Genomic DNA, 19,767 nt, shown 5'->3' on the forward strand with positions numbered 1-19,767 from the left:
ATGTTTGGATAAAAGACTTTATAGATTAATTTTTCAAAAACAAAATATCAACATAAAAAACATTTTTGAAAATCATGTTTACAAAATTTTTTACAAGAAAGAATATTAAATGAACATATTCCAAATTGTTTAGCTATTAATGGTATCCAAGGTGAAAAAATGCCAAAAGAGGGAAGTAAAGACAATTTAAAAATTATCAAAAAGGGGTTTAGCAGTACCTTTGTAAATTTATGCTGTTTTTTGAATCAATAACTAAAAAATTTTTAAACCCTGCTTTACCATCAACTGAATCTTCATTTACTGAACCAATCCAAAATAAATATAGATTGGGGTTACGGCTATAAAGTTGTTTGTTGTTAAGACGAAAAATATACTAACCAACCCAGATTTAAGAATCTACATCAATGATACGATGTATGCTGGTACAGTGATGGTCTAGAAAGGAAAGAGTCCATGTAATTAACGCTAAACAACCGAGTCTTTCTTACTACGTCGATTTATCTGTGATAATCTTTAGGCATTTTCCAGAGAATACAATCACATTTTTGTTGATCAAAGAACTTGGCTCTTGTTTGATTCTACAGTAGACACACGTTTAGTACGGAAGCCTATTGGGGCCGTTTTGACTTAGAACTTAGACTTTTTAACTTAGATCTTAGAAATTAGAATTTAGATCTTAAAACTTAGATCTTAGAACTTAGGTATTAGATGTCCCCATACACCCGGGAAAACGCCATATTGGATCCAGAAAGCCGGATGAATGGAGGTAAGACAATTTTAGTATTTCCATGAATACGAATTTACTGAGATAAAGTTTGTTTATGTGAGAAAGATTGAAACAGTTGAATTATCCAGCAGTTCTGTCCAATAATCAACTAAAGAAAAGTCCTGTCTTCTGTGTGGTGTTCTTTGAGGGTAGTGACCTTGGGAAGGAAGACTGTTTCTGCTCAATATCTTACAAACCAATGCTGCCTTTAGGGCCTTCAACGTTTATGGCTGGTCATGTTCTCTATGTGACCCCTATGGTATCTAAACTCACTATGTGAAAGGTAAAGGTAACAGTCACATCAGATAGAAAAACCGTTTGTGTTCAATATCTACCAATGCAATGTTGTAGAACCATCACACGTAGCGAAAAGATTGGTCATGGTCAGTACATAAACGCTATTGTTGTTTAGGCCACTAAAGCAAAGGTTAAGGTCACATAAGTCTCAAAAACAAAAGCCGTTCCTGCTTTGGTAGATAACCCTAATATGTTAAAGATCAAAGTTACAGTGATCTTGGAAAATTTCGTCTGACAGCACATCCTGGGGGTTGGGGTTCTGACACCTCTGTGTTGTTCTGACATCTCTTGTTATCATTGTCCATGACATCACATGTACTAAATGAAACATGTTGTGTTTTTTTTTTGCATTGTAGGAGGACGAAAAGGAACCAAAAATTACTGCTAAACAATCGCAAACGAAGGTTACAAACTACAAGTTGCACATTGGCAGTGTGAACTACCAGAAAGGGAAGTTTCGACAAGTTACATCTAGATATAGCGGTGGTACTCGAGAAGTTTTTTAATGAGAAGGACGTTTTACAGTGAAACAATTTTCGAAATGGCAAAAAAGGTTTTTCCCTCATGGCAAAAGCTGTTTTGGTTTGTTGTCAGAGATGGATGCTTGTTTGAGTACATTTAAGGGTGACAAGATTGAAGCAATTCATAACATTGATAGAAATAAATGAAGTCACCATGAACACTTGAGATCAAATGGAATTTAGTCTTCTCAGTTTTATGTTCACCTTAGAACAAGGTCATTGGAAATAATTGCTGCCACAGATAAAAAAAGTTGAGGCCTCTGAAGATGAATCAGCGATGAAAAGCACAATAACACAAGGTATTGAAACTAGACATGAAATTAAAATGGATGGAGCTGATGGAAATCAAAGTGCAGATAAAAATCCATTTTCAAATTTTAAGATGTCAAGTTTACTTGTAAATGGAATGAGACCAGGTGAAATATCAGTCAAGTACACAAAAGAAAAACAGTCATTGTATGACACCTCCATATCATATTTGAGTTGCTATTCCGTGAAAGGATGTTATGAAACGACTTCAAGGAATACAGCATTCGAAGAATACAATCCCTTCCTGGATGGATTTCGGATGTCAAATATGTCAGTTGGTGGAATAAAGATACACAATGTACTAGCAACAAATGCCGGTGATAACACACAAAATGCAGAACCTAAGTTAGATGAAGTAGTCATGTATACTCCCCATGATATACATGGCTTTGAAGCAGCTTGAGGTAAAGATACCGGTACATATTTGGTTCTTGGTGTGGTTACAAGGATTATCCCGGAAAATCCAGTGATTTAGTGGTACAGAGATGGACAGGTTATAAATGTTGGACGGGATTTGCATACTAGTCTGCCCCAGACACAGATATACACTAGTCTGCTCCAGACACAGACAGATAGTAGTCTGCCCCAGACACAGGCATATATCAATCTGCCATAGACACAGACATATACTAGTATGCCAGTATGCCCCAGACACAGACAAAAAGTAGTCTTCCCCAGTTACAGAATATACCAGTCTGCCCCTGACACAGACATATACCAGTATGCCCCAGACACCGACAGATAGTAGGTTGCCCCAGACACATACATACACCAGTCTGCCCAAGAGACAGACATATAACAGTATGCAACAGACACAGACATATAGTAGTCTGCCCCAGACACAGACATATACAAGTATGCCCCAGACACAGACAGATAGTAGTCTGCCCCAGGCACAGACATATACCAGTCTGTCCCAAACAGACATATACCAGTACTCCCCAGACACAGACAGGTAGTAGACTGCCCAAGACACAATCATACACCAGTCTGCCTCAGTGACAGATATATACCAGTATACCCAAGACACAGACGTATACCAGTCTGTTCTAGACACCGGCAGATAGTAGTCTGTTCCAGACACAGACATATACCAGTCTGCCCCAGACACAGACAGATAGCAGTCCGCTAGAGACACAGACTTACACCAGTCTGTCTCAGATACAGACATATACCTGTCTGTCACAGACACAAACATATACCAGTATGCCCATGACACAGACAGATAGTAGTCTGCCACAGACACAGACATAAACCAGTCTGCCCCAGACAGTCACTAGGGAGGTGAAGACCTTATCTTCTGATGAGATATCAGTTGCACATTATAGATTTGCATGTATTGTCTTTGGATTGGAGAGGGATCATTTAGAGAGGTGTATAAAGGCAATTGGATTGACACTGATATCGCTATTAAAAAACTGAAAGAATGAGGTATTGTAAGAAGCTTTGCGTGAAACTGCTGCACTAGAAGAATAAGACATCCCAACATCGCCCTCATAATTGGTCTTGCAGTGGCCAAAGACCATCTGTATCTGAAAGCAGAATATGTTAAAGGTTTGAATCTTGATGATGTAATATTTAGTGAGGAAAGTCAGAAACTACATATGGGCAAAAAGTATTCAATTTTATTGCAAATTGCGCAAGCTGTGGTACATCGGCATAACCAGAAACTGGCTATAATTCATCTTGACATCAAGCCAGATAACATTATTTTTTTCAGAGGATGCTGATGTTGTGAAACTGTGCGAGATAGCTCTTTCAAAATTAAATACATCAAACAATACACTGACAACATTCGATAAATCAAAACGAACTTCAGCTTGGAACACCTGCCTACCAAGTACCTGAAATAATTTTGAACCACTCACCTGCTTGTAACAGCACTGATGTTTGGAGCTTGTCATGCATCATATCTGAGGTATTTTCAGAAGAGCAAGTATGGCCTCTAGAGGGAGATTCTCTGAATGAAATCAATGAACTAATGGAAAAGAAGGAAACACTATACAGTCTCAGAAAAATGTTGGAAGATCAGGCTATTCCAAGAGTGGTAAACGTGGTCAGTCGTGGCCTGAATTACAACAGTGAAGAGGGCAGGCAGCTATTGAATTTATTGCAGAGTTTAAATCTAGATATATCTCTGTTGTATAGGCTCACATGAGCTTAATCTCATGTTAGATTTAACAATGTCTCATAGATGATTGAAATTGTGTGTGATTTTAGCTCACCTCAGCCCAAAGCTCATGGTGAGCTTTTGTGACCACACCATGACTGTCGTCCATCAAAATCTTCTTCAAAACAACTGGGCAAATTTACTCCAAACTTCACAGGTATGATCCTTGGGTGGCCCCTTTTAAAATTGCCCCAAAATATGAAATCCATGCAGAACTGTGATTGCCATGGCAACTGAAAGGAAAATCTTTAAATATCTTCTTCTCGGAAACTGTCAGCTTGATTTGAAAAATATTTTGTAGGAATGATCTTTTGATGACTCTACAAAAATTGCCCAAGCCGTTCTATTTCGATGAAAACATGACCGCTGGGGGCTGAACTTAGTTTCCTTATATGTCTCTATAGTAAACTTCAAAAATCTTAACTTCAAAAATCTTCTTCAAAATCACTTGGTAGATTTACACCGAACTCTGGATCTTCATAAAATTTGGTGAGAATGTTTGTCTTTATGAAGTCTAGGTCATGTTGAAATATGGGTCATCTGGGGTCAGAAACAAGGACAGTCGGTGAAATAAAAACCTTGTGTATGCAATAGGGCTGCATTTTACACTAGATCTTCATGAAATTTAATCAGAATGTTTGGCATGATGAAATCTATGTCAAGTTTGAATACGAGTCAGCACGGGTCAAAAAGTAGGTCACCTGGTCAAACGAAAGTAAAACCTTGTGTATGCAATAGGGATTGCATTTTACACTAGATCTTCATGAAATTTTGTCAGAATGTTTGTCTTGATGAAATCTAGGTCAAGATCGATTATAAGTCACATACTAGGTCATCCAGTCAGTTTAAAAGAGAAACATTTTGTATGGAATTAGTCCTCTCCATGCCTTTCTAAGTACAAATTCTCCTCCAGTCACATTTTAGCAAGGTTTTTCCAGGTGTGTGTTCTCAGTTGAACGGCCTAGGACCATTTCGTCCTCTTGTCTTAATTTCTCAGGGCAATTTTGACAATGTTCCTTTGTTGTTTAAACATTGTAAGCATTTTTCATTCTTACTTTTTAAAGTTTATAGAGTCTTATTGAAGTTTTATAAGTTTATCTGGTTTTATTAGCTCATTTCAGCTACATTAACATTTGCTTCTTTGTTGTCCAGAATTGTTAGCACTGTGCACAATTTCTCATGCTGTAAAATGTGTCTATGTTGTTGTTTAAGCTCAGCTGAGCTCAGTTTTTTGTTAGATTTAATGAGGTTTTCTCTGGCAAGAGAAAGTATACTCATACGTGTGAACACTATCGCAGTCATTTGAATAGTTCTAAAGTTTGTCTCGTACAAAATGTGTACAAAAATAGTTGGCCTTATTTCTGATAACTTTATTTTTGACATTAAAATTTGTTTAGAAATGATTCGATTTCTGTGTTTAATAAAGTTAAAAGTTGTTATTGATATATTTTGATTCCTTTGTTGTAATATCTCCACTAGTATTTTTTGTTACTGATAATCTAGGTTATGATGACTGAGGCAGTCTTTTTAAGTAAAACAAATTGCATGCAAAAGTTATTTCCCTTTCACTGCCAAAATCTCTACCAACATCAACAACAACAACAATATAAGGGTGATAACTACCAAGAAAGGAAATATTACTTTATTAGTCCGATTTCTCTATTTCTGAAGCGTCAGTCTCAAATATTCATACGGCATTATCTTCACTTAACACATTGAAAGGTACAGCAACGGAAAATTTATTTTTAAAACTGTCAACCAAACATACATGTACTCACGTAGTAATAGAATTATACTGCGTGTCCAAGTTTGATAATTTTGGCACATCTTTAATGGAAATCAAGGCAGCATGTTAGACCAACACAATCCATTATGTTCAGAAGTGTACATGCGCTTGCACAACTGATTATGACTACTGACTGATACATTATTTTAAGACTCAAGATTGGAAAACTAAGCTTAGGGCATTGACTTTTTCCTGCAGAACAATTTTCCAGATATTCCAAGGTAATGTATTGTAGACAATTTTCAATGTTGTGCATTTCGTCTATAAGGATTAACATAGTCCGCATTTATAGTTACAGAGCAGTTTGAGAACTAATTAACACTAAAGTTTAAAATATCAAATCTTGCAATTTCATATATTTTATGGATTATTATTTGTAATACTTAAGTAACGGTATTATTAGTGGAAAGAGGATGGGAGACGTAAGAATTGATAAGATTTAAGATTGTGTTACAAATTGTACATCTTTATAAAATTTCCAAGCACTAAAATAATGTTCTAAGTTGTAACTTCTATGTTCCAAGTTGTTAGTTCTAACTTGTAAGTTCCAAGTTGTAAGTTCTAACTTGGAAGTTCAAAGATTTAAGTAGTTTCTCAAAATTTTGAAGGTCATCTTGGATTTTGAGCAATCGGCCCAGTCATTACAATATCCATTTCCCGACTACGGAAGCCTAATAGGGTCGTTTTGAGTTAGAACTTGGATGAAAACAATTAGAAGTTAGAAGTTATGACTTAGAACTTAAACCTTAAACCTTAGACCTTAGAACTTAGAGCTTAGATGTTAGAAATATAAAAAGCGCGAATTTACAGGAAAACACAGTGAGGGCCGGAAGAGAAAGAACAAGGTAAATATTCAAATTCTATTTTTTGATATTTTTAATTTTGTTTTCTTTAGTTTAACGACCGTTTGCAATAAGTTTTCAGTCATATACAAGCGGATAGTACTACACTTAAAATATGTGTATGCCTATACGGTTAAACTCGGCTAACCCAGGGTTGTCTTCCACATAAAAACTCCAGAACTCCAGCAGGTTTACTGTGGTTTAGTTCAGCTGTGCACAGTTACAGTTTCATAGTTTTTCGACAGTTTTTACCCGATGTTTGGTCCCCTTTTGGACATTAAGTATGGCAGACCATGCAGGTCAACAGCTCTTGAAAAGGCACTGTAGTATGGAATAAAATCTGGAAAGTAGAAAGCCCTTGAGGGACAATTGATTTCCGTACTTCCAACTTCTGACTTCTAACTTTTGCACTTCTCACTTCCGACTTCTTGACTTTCTACTTCCTACTTCTACCTTCCGCACTTCTGACTTCCACACTTCTGACTTCCAACTTCCTGAGTTTCGACTTCTGATTTCCAACTTCCACACTTCTGACTTCCAACTTCTTGACTTCCTACTTCCTACTTCTAACTTCCACACTTCTGACTTCTAACTTCCGCACTTCTGACTTCCAACTTCCTAACTTTCGACTTCTGATTTCCAACTTCCACACTTCTTACTTCCGACTTTTTGACTTCTTACTTCCCCCTTCTAACTTCCGCACTTCTGTCTTCTAACTTCCACACTTCTGACTTCTAACTACCTGACTTCCGACTTCCGACTTCCAACTTGTGTCCAAGTGTGGAAGCTGAAAGTCGGAAGTAAGAAGTCAGGAAGTTGGAAGTCAGAAGTGCGGAAGTTAGAAGTCAAAAGTGCGAAAGTTAGAAGAAGGAAGTAAGAAGCCGGCAGTAAGAAGTGTGGAAGTTGGAAATCGGAAGCCGAAAGTCAGGAAGTTTGAAGTCAGAAGTGCGGAAGTTAGAAGTCAGAAGTGTGGAAGTTAGAAGTAGGAAGTCAAGAAGTTGGAAGTGAGAAGTGCAAAAGTTAGAAGTCAGAAGTGGGAAGTACAGAAATCAATTGTCCCTCCGGGGCTTCCATACTGTAGGTACATTTACTCGTGTTTGGCACAAAAAGGAATATTATAAATATAAAATAGGGATGTTCAATCATCAAGAACTTACTGTATTGCAATTTCAATACTACGGAATATAAACACTTAGTAATACCCTTCAGGGCAAACTTTTTAAAGATATCTGGTACCGTAGTGCATTTTACATCTCGGCACGTTTATCAGACGTGCTTCTTCAATTTCTTATCATAAAATAGTAGTAGTTGCAGTAGTAGTAAACACTAATTACAAAATATCATCTTTATGTTGTTTTGTTTTTTTCAGTATTTACAAAAAATATTTTTTATACTTTTACAGTATTTACTAAAATCTCATTTGTTATGTTGTTTTTTCTTTTCAGACAAAAGCCATGACGTCTTACTACACAATAATTTTTGGAGTGCTGTTCGTCTATATAACAACAGTAAATAGTGTTGTGACTTCGGGTATCATCGATGCCAGTAATAATTCACCATCTGTAATAGCTTCATACTTTTTAGAAACAGTAAAGGAATTAGGTATTGTGCCAAGGCTACTTCGTAGTGACAGAGGAACTGAAAATGCAAAATTGGCATTGCTGCAACCATGTTTTTTTTCAGATACGAAGATACAGACAGTGTTTCTGGTTTGAAATGTTTCATGTATGGGAAGAATGTATCTAACCAGCGAATAGAATCTTGGTGGGGAATATTGCGTAGACAAGGTCTTCACTAGTGGATTTCGTAATTTAAGGGCATGGTGGATGCGAATGTTCTTGATATAACAAACAGGGTGCACATGAATGTTTGAAATAGGGCTTCATGGATTTAATCCAAGCAGTACCCGATATGATTGCACAAACATGGAATGTCCCTGAAATTCGAGCTCAAAAGCATTCTGATAATCCGTGTGGAATGCCAGATGTTATGATTTTTGTACCTGAAATATATGGTATACACGGCTTTGGACATAACGTTGACCAGGAAGATATCGAGATATGCATGGAGTTGTATGGAGAACAAAAGCAGCTATATTCAGACGAAACAAAAGAACTGTTTCAGCTGTTGTTCTGGATCATGTAAGACCTACGGATGCAGAAGAAGCTTCAGCTTTGTACACACAAGCGCTACACTTGGTAGATAAATATTCACAAACATGTAACTGACAGTTTGTATTTCGTATGAATTTAGCTGATATCATTGATGAACAGTCAAGTAAGCCAGTCGTTGATTTTTTTATTGTTAGTATAACAGGCGGCAAGTTCATATTTTGTGGATCGTTTTAAAGTGTTTACAAACTTGTGTCTTGACTGAAATCAAATTATTCTGAAACTGTTAAGAGCTTTAAGCGTTACGTATAAGGCATACATCAGCAGCATTCTTAAAACAGGAAACAAATAAGACAAATTAAACTATACTTTTCTTATGTCTTGAGTAATTTATTCGCAACTGGCGTACTATTTTGGTTCATATTATCATATTATTTACCCTCGATCAATTTGCTCATGTAACGCTGAAATAATTATGTACATGTATTTGTTTCCTGACATTTAATGAATTTTTTACATACTGGTACATTTTTTTTTGTACTTACATATGTTAATAGATGATACAATTGTGTTTAAGATCAGTATTAAAACAAGAGCCATATTAGACATGGTCAATCTTTCGTCGGAAAACGTGAATTTAAGGATAAACTTACTCCTAATATACTCAGTGTATGAAGTTTGAAGGAAATCCGTTTAGTAATTTTAGAGTTACACTCCGGACAAAATGTTAAAGTAAATATAATAAAGATCGATAATGTGGAGTTATTGTTCTGGCAAACTTCACTTCCCTCAATGTACTCTGTCAGTGTATGAAGTTTGAATGAAATCCACCCCGTACTTTTGAAGTAATGCTCCGGACAAAATGGGAATATTTAGAAAATCAACAAGTTAGAGTTATTGTTCTTGCACACAGCACTTCCGCCCAATGTACTCTGTCAGTGTATAAAGTTTAAAAGAAATCCGTCAAGTACTTTTGGAGTTATGCTCCGGACAAAAGCGTTTCGGACGCGCAGACGGGGACCATTTCTAATCACTCTTCGACTTTTACGGGGGATAAATAAACTTTTAGTTGTTTTGTCCTGTTCATAATCTAGAGTATCTTTGCAAGTAGCCCAAGAGCCCTGACCGATATAACTGCACTTTTGAACACGAGAAATATTTTCATATGTATAAAATGTACATTGTATGTAGTTTCAGGAAATGGATATTATAATGACTGGGCCGATTGCTCAAAATCCAAGATGACCTTCAAAATTTTGAGAAACTACTTAAATTTTAAATTTTAGAACTTACAACTTAGAACTTACAACTTGGAACTTACAAGTTAGAACTTACAACTTACAAGTTAGAACTAACAACTTGGAACTTAGAAGTTACAACTTAGAACATTATTTTAGTGCTTGGAAATTTAATAAAGATGTACAATTTGTAACACAATCATAAATCTTATCAATTCTTACGTCTCCCATCCTCTTTCCACTAATAATACCGTTACTTAAGTATCACAAATAATAATCCATAAACTATATGAAATTGCAAGATTTAATATTTTAAACTTTAGTGTTAACTAGTTCTCAAACTGCTCTGTAACTATAAATGCGGAAGAAGCCCTTGCAACTCGTTTAAAACTATGTTAAAACCTTATGGACGAAATGGACAACATTGAAAATTGTCTACAATCCATAACCTTGGAATATCTGGAAAATTGTTCTGCAGGAAAAAGTCAATGCCCTAAGCTTAGTTTTCCTATCTTGAGTCTTAAAATAATGTATCAGTCAGTAGTCATAATCAATTGTGCAAGCGCATGTACACTTCTGAAAATAATGGTTTGTGTTGGTCTAACATGCTGCCTTGATTTCCATTAAAGATGTGCCAAAATTATCAAACTTGGACATGCAGTATAATTCTATCACTACGTGAGTACATGTATGTTTGGTTGACAGTTTTAAAAAGAAATTGTCCGTTGCTGTACCTTTCAATGTGTTAAGTAAAGATAATGCCGTATGAATATTTGAGACTGACGCTTCAGAAATAGAAAAATCGGACTAATAAAGTAATATTTCCTTTCTTGGTAGTAATCACCCTTATATTGTTGTTGTTGTTGATGTTGGTAGAGATTTTGGCAGTGAAAGGGAAATAACTTTTGCATGCAATTTGTTTTACTTAAAAAGACTGACTCAGTCATCATTAACCTAGATTATCAGTAACAAAGCATACTAATGGAGATATTACAACAAAGGAATCAAAATATATCAATAACAACTTTTAAATTTATTAAACACAGAAATCGAATCATTTCTAAACATATTTTAATGTCAAAAATAAAGTTATCAGAAATAAGCCGAATATTTTTGTACACATTTTGTACGAGACAAACTTTAAAACTATTCAAATGACTGTGAAAGTGTACCCACGTATGAGTATACTTTCTCTTGCCAGCGAATACCTCATTAAATCTAACAAAAAAAAAGCTGAGCTCAGGTGAGCTTCAACAACAACATAGACCCATTTTACAGCTTGAGAAATTGTGAACAGTGCTAACAATTCTGTTCAACAAAGAAGCAAATGTTAATGTAGCTGAAATGAGCTAATAAAACCAGATAAATTTATAAAACTTTAATAAGACTCTATAAACTTTAAAAAGTAAGAAAGAAAAATGCTTACACTGTTTAAACAACAAAGGAACATTGTCAAAATTGCACTGAGAAATTAAGACAAGAGGACGAAATGGTCCTAGGCCGCTCACCTGAGAACACCTGGAAAAATCTTGCTAAAATGTGACTGGAGGAGAAATTGTGCTTAGAAAAGCCTGGAGAGGACTAATTCCATACTAAATGTTTTTCTTTTAAATTGACAGGATGACCTTGTATGTGACTTATAATCGATCTTGACCTAGATTTCATCAAGACAAACATTCTGACAAAATTTCATGAAGATCTAGTGTAAAATGCAATCCCTATTTCATACACAAGGTTTTAATTTGGTTTGACCAGGTGACCTACTTTTTGACCCCTGCTGACTCTTATTCAAACATGACATATATTCCATCAAGCCAAACATTCTGATTGAATTTCATGAATATTTAGTGTAAAATGCAGCCCTATTGCATACACAAGTGTTTTTTTTTTAATTTTATTTCACCGACTGTCCTTGTTTCTGACCCCAGATAACCTATATTTCACCTTGACCTAGACTTCATAAAGACAAACATTCTGACCACATTTTATGAAGATCCAGAGTTTGGTGTAAATCTACCAAGTGATTTTGAAGAAGATTTTTGAAGTTTACTATAGAGACATATAAGGAAACTAAGTTCAGCCCCCAGCGGTCATGTTCTCATCGAAATAGAACGGCTTGGGCAATTTTTGTAGAGTCATCCAAAGACCATTCCTACAAAATATTTTTCAAATCAAGCTGACAGTTTCCGAGAAGATATTTAAAGATTTTCCTTTCAGTTACCATGGCAATCACAGTTCTGCATGGATTTCAATTCTTTGGGCAATTTTAAAAGGGGGTCACCCAAGAATCATTCCTGTGAAGTTTGGAGTAAATTTGTCCAGTTGTTTGGAAAAAAAAGATTTTGATGGATGACAGTCATGGTGTGGTCACAAAAGTTCACCTTGAGCTTTTGGCTCAGTTAGCTAAAATCACACACAATTTCAATCAACTATGAGACATTGTTAAATCTAACATGAGTCTAAGCTCATTTGAGCCTATATAACTGAGATATATCTAGATTTAAACTCTGCAATAAATTCAATAGCTGCCTGCCGCTCTTCACTGTTGTAATTCAGGCCACGACTGACCACGTTTATCACTCTTGGAATAGCCTGATCTTCCAACATTTTTCTGAGACTGTATAGTGTTTCCTTCTTTTCCATTAGTTCAGTGATTCCCTTCAGAGAATCTCTCTCTAGAGGCCATACTTGCTCTTCTGAAAATACCTCAGATATGATGCATGACAAGCTCCAAACATCCGTGCTGTTACAAGCAGGTGAGTGGTTCAAAATTATTTCAGGTACTTGGTAGGCAGGTGTTTCGGGCTGAAGTTCGTTTTGATTTTCGAATGTTGTCAGTGTATTGTTTAATGAATTTAATTTTGAAAGACCTATATCGCACAGTTTCACAACATCAGCATTCTCTGAAAAATTAATGTTTACTGGCTTGAAGTCAAGATGAATTATAGCCAGTTTCTGGTTATGCCGATGTACCACAACTTGCGCAGTTTGCAGTGAAATTGAATAATTTTTGTCCATATCCATGTTGGGATGTCTTATTCTGCTATGTGCAGCAATTTCACATAAAGCTTCTTACAATACCTCATTCTTTTAACTTTCAATTTTTTGATAGCGATATCAGTGTCAATCCAATTGCCTTTATACACCTCTCTAAATGATCCCTCTCCAATCTTATTTCCAAAGACAATACATGCAAATCAATATGTGCAATTCATATCTCATCAGAAGATAAGGTCTTCACCTCCCTAGTGACTATCTTGGGCTGAGGTAGACTGGTATCTGACTGATTCTTGGACACACATGTATTATCTGCTTCTGTGGAAGACTACTATCTGTGTGAGTCTTTTGCATATTAGTATCTGTCTGTGTCTGGGGCAGACTGGTACATGTCTGTGTCTGGGGCAGACTGGTTTATGTTTGGGGCAGACTACTATCTGTGTGTGTCATGGGCATACTGGTATATGTTTGTGTCTGGGGCAGACTGGTATATGTCTGTATCTGAGGCAGACTGGTGTATGTCTGTGTCTGTAGCGGACTAATATCTGCCTGTGTCTGGGGCAGACTGGTATATGTCTGTGTCTGGAACAGACTACTATCTGCCTGTGTCTGGAGCAGACTGGTATATGTCTGTGTCTTGGGTATACTGGTATATATCTGTCTCTGAGGCAGACTGGTGTATGTCTGTGTCTTGGGCAGTCTACTACCTGTCTGTGTCTGGGGAGTACTTGTATATGTCTGTTTTGGACAGACTGGTATATGTCTGTGTCTGGGGCAGACTACTATATGTCTGTGTCTGTTGCATACTGTTATATGTTCGTCTCTGGGGCAGACTGGTGTATGTATGTGTCTGGGGCAGACTACTATCTGTCGGTGTCTGGGACATACTGGTATATGTCTGTGTCAGGGGCAGACTGGTATATTCCGTATCTGGGGAAGACTACTTTTTGTCTGTGTCTGGGGCATACTGGCATAATAGTATATGTCTGTGTCTGTGGCAGATTGATATATGCCTGTGTCTGGGGCAGACTACTATCTGTCTGTGTCAGGGGCAGACTAGTGTATATCTGTGTCTGGTGCAGACTAGTATGCAAATCTCGTCCAACATTTATAACGTGTCCATTTCTGTACCACTAAATCACTGGATTTTCCGGGATAATCCTTGTAACCACACCAAGAACCAAATTTGTACAGGTATCTTTACCTCAAGCTGCTTCAAAGCCATGTATATCATGGGGAGTATACATGACTACTTCATCTAACTTAGGTTCTGCATTTTGTGTGTTATCACCGGCATTTGTTGCTAGTACTTTGTGTATCTTTATTCCACAAACTGACATATTTGCCATCCGAAATCCATCCAGGAAGGGACTGTATTCTTCGAGGCTGTATTCCTTGAAGTCGTTTCATAACATCCTTTAACGGAATAGCAACTCAAATATGATATGGAGTTGTCATACAATGACTGTTTTTCTTTTGTGTACTTGACTGATATTTCCCCTGGTCTCATTCCATTTACAAGTAAACGTGACATCTTAAAATTTGAAAATGATTTTATCTGCACTTTGATTTCCATCAGCTCCATCCATTTTAATTTCATGTCTAGTTTCAATACCTTGTGCTATTGTGCTTTTCATCGCTGATTCATCTTCAGAGGCCTCAACTTTTTTTTTTATCGGTGGCAGCAATTATTTCCAATGAACTTGTTCTAAGGTGAACATAAAACTGAGAAGAATAAATTCCATTTGATCTCAAGTGTTCATGGAGACTTCACTTATTTCAATCAATGTTATGAAATGCTTCAATCTTGTTACCCTTAAATGTACTTAAACAAGCATCCATCTCTGACAACAAACCAAAACAGCTTTTGCCATGAGGGAAAAACATTTTTTGCCATTTCGAAAATTGTTTAACTGTAAAACGACCTTCTTATTAAAATACTTCTCAAGTGCCACCGCTATATCTAGATGTAACTTGTCGAAACTTCCCAATGTGCAACTTGTACTTTGTAACCTTCGTTTGCGATTGTTTAGCAGTAAGGACTTCGGACACTATCATATGCTTCTAGCCTACATTTTGAATGCAAAATTCTCCATAAGTATTTAAACAATACCCAAATCGTTTCGAGTCAATGATAAACCAATGTGTTAGTTAACTTATTACAGCAGAAACTGTTTTTTATCTGTTCCTATCAAGATGTTTTTCTTATTTTAACTTAGCCAGGATATATTTTCTTGAAAAAATAAAATGTTTAATTTCCGTAAAAATATAATGTCATCACTTTACGGAAGTTTTAAATATATGAATTCCAGTCGAAAAAAGTGACAAAATCTGTTTATTTAAGGAAAAAATAACATTTTAAAATTAAAATCCTAAAAATAAATAAAAAAGCGAGCGATATTTTTGCAAACAACCTGTACTTGATTTATCTATACACTGTTCGTAATGTAAAGTTATTGATGCATTACATGTATGAATAGATATACATGTATAAGTGACCGGTCAGTTTTATTACAGTGGTTCAGGTAGTTATTTAAGTACATGTACATGTCTGCATAGCTGTGTTATAAGTGATGGCAGGTATTTGTGTGCTGTATAACATTAATACTACGAAAAGGCAGTCATCTTTTCAAGCCGTAGGGTGGGTTCTTGCTTGGAATAAGTACCAGTGGCACAGATGATATTTGAGCCGCGCCATGAGAAAACCAACATAGTGCAATTGCGACCAGCATGTATCCAGACCAGCCTGTGCATCTGTGCAGTCTTGTCACGGATCTGTGCTGTCCGCTAACGGTTTCTCTAATTCCAATAGGCTTTGAAACCGAACAGCATGGATCCTGACCAGAGTGCGCAGATGCGCAGGCTGGTCTGGATCCATGCTGGTCGCAAAACACTATGTTGGTTTTCTCATGGCACGGCTGATTTGGCTTAAACATTTAATAAAAATGTATCCGAAATGACAGTTCTTTATGGGGATTGCCTAAGGAAGCTGTATTGGAAAAAGTTAAATCGGGATAAGTCTGACAACAGCCCATTTAAAGATAATGTTGTCTATAGTAATCAGGGCAGAAGTTGTGAGCAAAACACATTCGAAATGTATCATTTGTAGGGCTAAAGTAGAAGCAGGTCGATGCATAAAAATTCCACCTGAAACTCGGCTGGACCTTTCAGTTCGTTTTCGCGTCTGGCCGTATTTGTATATGTCATCTGCATGGAACGCGACTTGACACATCACTTTGGTGGCATCACACTGAATGTGAAACCGTCACTGTCATGACCTGCCAAGAAGCTACTGTTCTGGACCTATGCATCACAGGCATATCAATAACAAGCGTTATTTCTGTTTGATGGACTACAGTCAGGATCAGATTACCTGCTGTGCACATATTGACTCTTTTTTGTGGTATTTAGTCCGTCGCAAAGAACAATACTCAATTCAGTTTTCACAGAAGGAAGAACATGAAGTAATGAATCCGTGTGACATTTAGTTCGTGTCTAAAAGAAATAAATATAAACGCACAGAAGAAGATGAAAAAAAAATAAGAAATGAAAAATATATAAAAATACAAAATATAATAAAAACAAAATGGAAAACAAATAACATCCTCATCGCTAATGGCTGGCGTGCGCGTCGCGAGGAGGGCATGCAGAAGATTAGCTGGTGTGTTGCTAGTATTTTACAGCACACATTTGCCAATCTACTGCAACAAACAACCAGGATAAGCCAATGAAAATTTAACCCAACGAATAATATTCACAGTAGTTGCTTCTCTCACTACTATACATGTATAAAATGCCTATGTGTACCCTTTCAAACATTTGCATAGTATTTGAGTTACAAACAGATGTAAAAATATGTGACAATCTAATTATTAAACATGAATGTAAAATGTATTGGTTACTTTACATTTAGGAACACCCTGTAGTTATATTTTTTGTTTAAAAGTACTGTTCCACCACTTGCATCAACACAATAGTCACGGAAAATGTGTATAATTAATATCTACATGTGCTGGCCAAATATGGGTTTGATGCACGGGTGGGAACAATGTTGTATAAAACAAAATAGCTTTTATATGTATAATAACAGGGTACGTAATTCTATTTAGAGCAAAACTCACCGTTTTATGAAACAAATATTGAAAATATTTGACTTTAAGAAATGATCTCAAATATGTATTTTGATGGTGTATGTAATTAAATACTTATTTCTTAGTGGTTTATTTTTCACTCTTGGAGTAGGCAAATTCATATAGAAAGTGTCCGAAGTCCTTTCTGGTTCCTTTTCGTCCTCCTACAATCCAAAAAAATTGTTTCATTTAGTACATGTGATGTCATAGACAATGATAACAAGAGATGTCAGAACAACACAGAGGTGTCAGAGCCCCAACCCCCAGGATGTGCTGTCAGACGAAATTTTCCAAGGTCACTGTGACTTTGATCTTTAACATACTAGGGTCATCTACCAAAGCAGGAACGGCTTTTGTTTTTGAGACTTATGTGACCTTTACTTTTGATTTAGTGGCCTAAACAATAATAGCGTTTATGTACTGACCATGACCAATCTTTTCGCTACGTTTAATGGTTTTTCTATCTGATGTGACTGTTACCTTTACCTTTTACATAGTGAGTTTAGATACCATAGAGTTCACATAGAGAACATGACCAGCCATAAACGTTGAAAGTCCTAAAGTCATTGGTTTGTAAGATATTGAGCAGAAACAGTCTTCCTTCCCAAGGTCACTACCCTCAAAGAACACCACACAGAAGACAGGACTTTTCATTAGTTGATTATTGGACAAAACTGCATGATAATTCAACTGTTTCGATCATTCTCTATAAACAAACTTTATCTCAGCAAATTCGTATTCATGGAAATACTAAAATTGTCTTACCTCCATTCATCCGGCTTTCTGGATCCAATATGGCGTTTTCCCGGGTGCATGGGGACATCTAATACCTAAGTTCTAAGATCTAAGATCTAAGTTTTAAGATCTAAATTCTAATTTCGAAGATCTAAGTTAAAAAGTCTAAGTTCTAACTCAAAACGGCCCTATTAGGCTATTTACACTATCTTTCTTTTAAACATAGAGATTGTTCGAGTGAAACGCTGGCGGGACATTATGAGTTAACATTTAGTAGTTACTATTTAGTACTTATTACTTAACACTTAAAACTTATCACTTAGAACTACATTACTTATTTCGCAATATTGCGCCAGAAGAAAATATCAACCAAGATGGATGCCAACAGAAAAGGTAAGACAACATTTATCATTTTATTTGTATCAGACATAGAGTTTATTTATTCATTTTGCCTGTCCTTCCCTCCCTCATCCTTCTTTCTACTTGTGCCTTTGCACTTCCATTTCAAACACTCTAAACATGCTCGTCTAGAAATAGGCCTAAGTATTATATGTTTCAAGCTCGCTGTGGTTGCGAGCAACGCCATTATCGTTAGGACACCAGTTACTTTTTTGTACCATGAAGTGGTATAGAAAGTGAATCAATAAGCATCATATCTTGTCAGAATTAAACTAACTGATTTTGTAATTTTCAGTCACCAAGAGAAAACGAAAATAGCAACAATACATCAGTTGTCTATTATGCGGACCTTTTTTGACTCTAGCAAAAGTGTATGTCTCTGTTACAAATGCGGTAGTTCCTACAGATCTGCATGTATCTGAAACAGGACTTGAGAGACTACAACAAATGCTGTTGTATTTCGAGCAAGGAAAGAAATTGTTTGCATGCTGCTTGTGCGGCATAAAATTCATCTATGTGTAAGACAACTGAAAATGATACTGAAGAAGAACAGTTTACATCGACGGCGCTGTATGTATACACCGGTTTACGAGGTTATTGCCTTTGTGAACAGTGAATTTGTGAACAGTGAAATGCAAACAAGTGGCCGGTGTCTTGGATACAGAGCAGTGTGGCGTTGCCTGGTCAACGACAATGAATTACATGTAAAGCAAAAACTATATTGCAAATACTACGCAATCTTGACCATATGCTACGTTAATTAAAGCTTTTCTCTTTGCTTTATTATACTAAAGTTTGATTAGAATACACTGATATGACCACTCATTGCTCAGTGAGTAAGAAATGGTGGATATTTATTGGACAATGTAAATATGCATGCATAACAACGAGACATACATGTATACATCATGTATACATCTTTTATTCAGAACATTTTGACATGCTCTGACAAAATCATGTAAATAATTATATAGAACATAGAAAACACTGTACTTAAATCTTTTATATACTACTTGTAAACATCAAATAATAGGTTATTAATAATGCTTCAAAAATAAGGTAAATTAAATGTGTAAAAACTGAAACAGAAAACCAGAACTGAAAAATCTAACTTATTTATTTTAAAAGATTTATCAGTCAAGTGTAAGGATTTTTCAATTAAGACTTGTCAGTTAAGTGTTAGGACTTAGCAGTTAAGACTTGTCAGTTAAGTGTTAGGACTTATCAATTAAGACTTGTCAGTTAAGTGTTAAGATTTGTCAGTTAAGTGTTAGGACTTAGCAGTTAAGACTTATTAATTAAGACTTATCATTTAGTAGTTCAAATCAGGAAATTGAACATTGAATAACAACCGAAGTGAAATTAACATTTATTTTAAACACGACAACTTCATGAACGGTTCTCTCATAATGCATACACACAATGCATGTATTACTGTTTCATTTGGACAAATCAAACAAGCAGTT

The 19,767-nt window shown here is 36.0% G+C and overlaps 1 protein-coding gene across 1 annotated transcript; it reads right to left on the reverse strand.

Moving 5' to 3' along the window:
* Positions 1 to 12,515: 12,515 nt before the first annotated feature.
* LOC128558212 (uncharacterized) lies at positions 12,516 to 13,064 on the reverse strand. Its single transcript, XM_053547070.1, has one exon. It carries the CDS (start codon positions 13,062 to 13,064, stop codon positions 12,516 to 12,518), a length of 549 nt encoding a protein of 182 aa, XP_053403045.1.
* Between the last annotated feature and the right edge of the window lie 6,703 nt (positions 13,065 to 19,767).

The sequence above is a fragment of the Mercenaria mercenaria genome, chromosome 7 (assembly GCF_021730395.1).
Source record: "Mercenaria mercenaria strain notata chromosome 7, MADL_Memer_1, whole genome shotgun sequence".
Classification (NCBI taxonomy): domain Eukaryota; kingdom Metazoa; phylum Mollusca; class Bivalvia; order Venerida; family Veneridae; genus Mercenaria; species Mercenaria mercenaria.